The following is a 1,264-nucleotide window of genomic DNA, read 5'->3' on the forward strand; positions in this document are numbered from 1 at the left end:
TCCCAGCACACCCCCGCCAAGATCATCCACGACACCGACCAAGAGTCGACCGACTTTGGCAAGGCCATCACCTGGATCCGCAAGACGCAGCCCCCAGGCACCGACATCATCGCGCTGGGCGGCATCGGCGGCCGCATCGACCAGGGCCTCAGCCAGCTGCACCACCTCTACCTCTTCCAGTCCGACCCCGCCTACGCCGAGGGCCGCGTCTACCTCCTCTCCGGCTCCAGCCTCACCTTTCTCCTCAAGACGGGCACCCACCGCATCCAGGTCCGGGAGGATGGCGAGGAGGACGTGTTTGGCAAGCACGTGGGCATCATCCCGCTGCAGGAGCCGAGCCGCATCACGACCAAGGGGCTGGAGTGGGACGTGACCGACTGGGAGACGCGCATGGGCGGCAGGATCAGCACGAGCAACCACGTGCTCCCGGAGACGAAGATTGTCGAGGTGCAGACCACAAAGGACGTCCTCTTCACGATAGCGCTGAGCTGCATCGACGGCGAGGAGGACGGATGAAAGAGCATGGCATAGAGGCCGTGCTCTGGCGGAACGGGCAAAGGGACGTTGGGTCATCTTTTTGATAGCTTATCAAAGCGCGCGCGCGAGAGAGAAAGAAATGTATACAGTTTGATATCCCCATACCTGAAAAGAACGCCAAGGCGCCGCTCCGCACGCTACCAAATTTGTAAAAATCATCGTAGGAAGTGAATCACGAGCCAGCAGAACAGGAAGAAGACAATGACGCCGGCGACGAATATCCACTTGTCCTCGCGGGCACGGCGCTCCACCATGCGGATCGTGTCGCCGCTCACGCCGAGGGTGTTTGCGATGCCGTACAGCCGCTTCTGCGTGTTCTTGAGCGTCTCGCGCTGCTGGCCCAGGTCGCCCAGCACGGCCTGCCCGCGCGCGATGAAGTCGTCGAGTGCATGGTTGGTGTTGTTGAAGAAGTTTTGCTCGCGGAAGGCGTGCGCCTCGCGCAGGTCGTCGCCGGCGCCCGTCGTCAGGGAGGCGCTGTGGGAGCTCGTGTGCCGGGGCTGGAACGACGAGTGCGTCGTCGTCGGTGCGGCGCTGGCGCCGGCGCTGGCGTAGGGGTTCTCGGGCGTGGCGTTGTAGGGTCTCCGGCCGAGGAGCTCGGAGCGGTTGTGGTGGTGCTGCGCCTCTTCGCGGGCTCTCTTGACGACGTCGAGCTTGGCGCGGAACTCGGACAGCTCCTCGCGGAAGCGCTTCACCCTCTCGTATGCCTCCTCTTGCTTTTTGGGGACGA

The 1,264-nt window shown here is 63.4% G+C and overlaps 2 protein-coding genes across 2 annotated transcripts; one reads left to right on the plus strand and one right to left on the minus strand.

The window, feature by feature from the left end:
* BBK36DRAFT_1131577 (thiamine pyrophosphokinase, substrate-binding domain-containing protein) lies at positions 1–516 on the plus strand (the record flags this gene model as incomplete). Its single annotated transcript, XM_024891999.1, has 1 exon — positions 1–516. A coding segment is annotated over one exon (516 nt), but the record flags the coding sequence as incomplete, so codon positions are not given.
* A 176-nt stretch (positions 517–692) lies between these two features.
* Positions 693–1,264, minus strand: BBK36DRAFT_1131576 (vesicle transport v-SNARE; the record flags this gene model as incomplete). Its single annotated transcript, XM_024891998.1, has 1 exon — positions 693–1,264. A coding segment is annotated over one exon (572 nt), but the record flags the coding sequence as incomplete, so codon positions are not given.

This window comes from Trichoderma citrinoviride, assembly GCF_003025115.1.
Source record: "Trichoderma citrinoviride strain TUCIM 6016 unplaced genomic scaffold BBK36scaffold_397, whole genome shotgun sequence".
Taxonomy (NCBI): domain Eukaryota; kingdom Fungi; phylum Ascomycota; class Sordariomycetes; order Hypocreales; family Hypocreaceae; genus Trichoderma; species Trichoderma citrinoviride.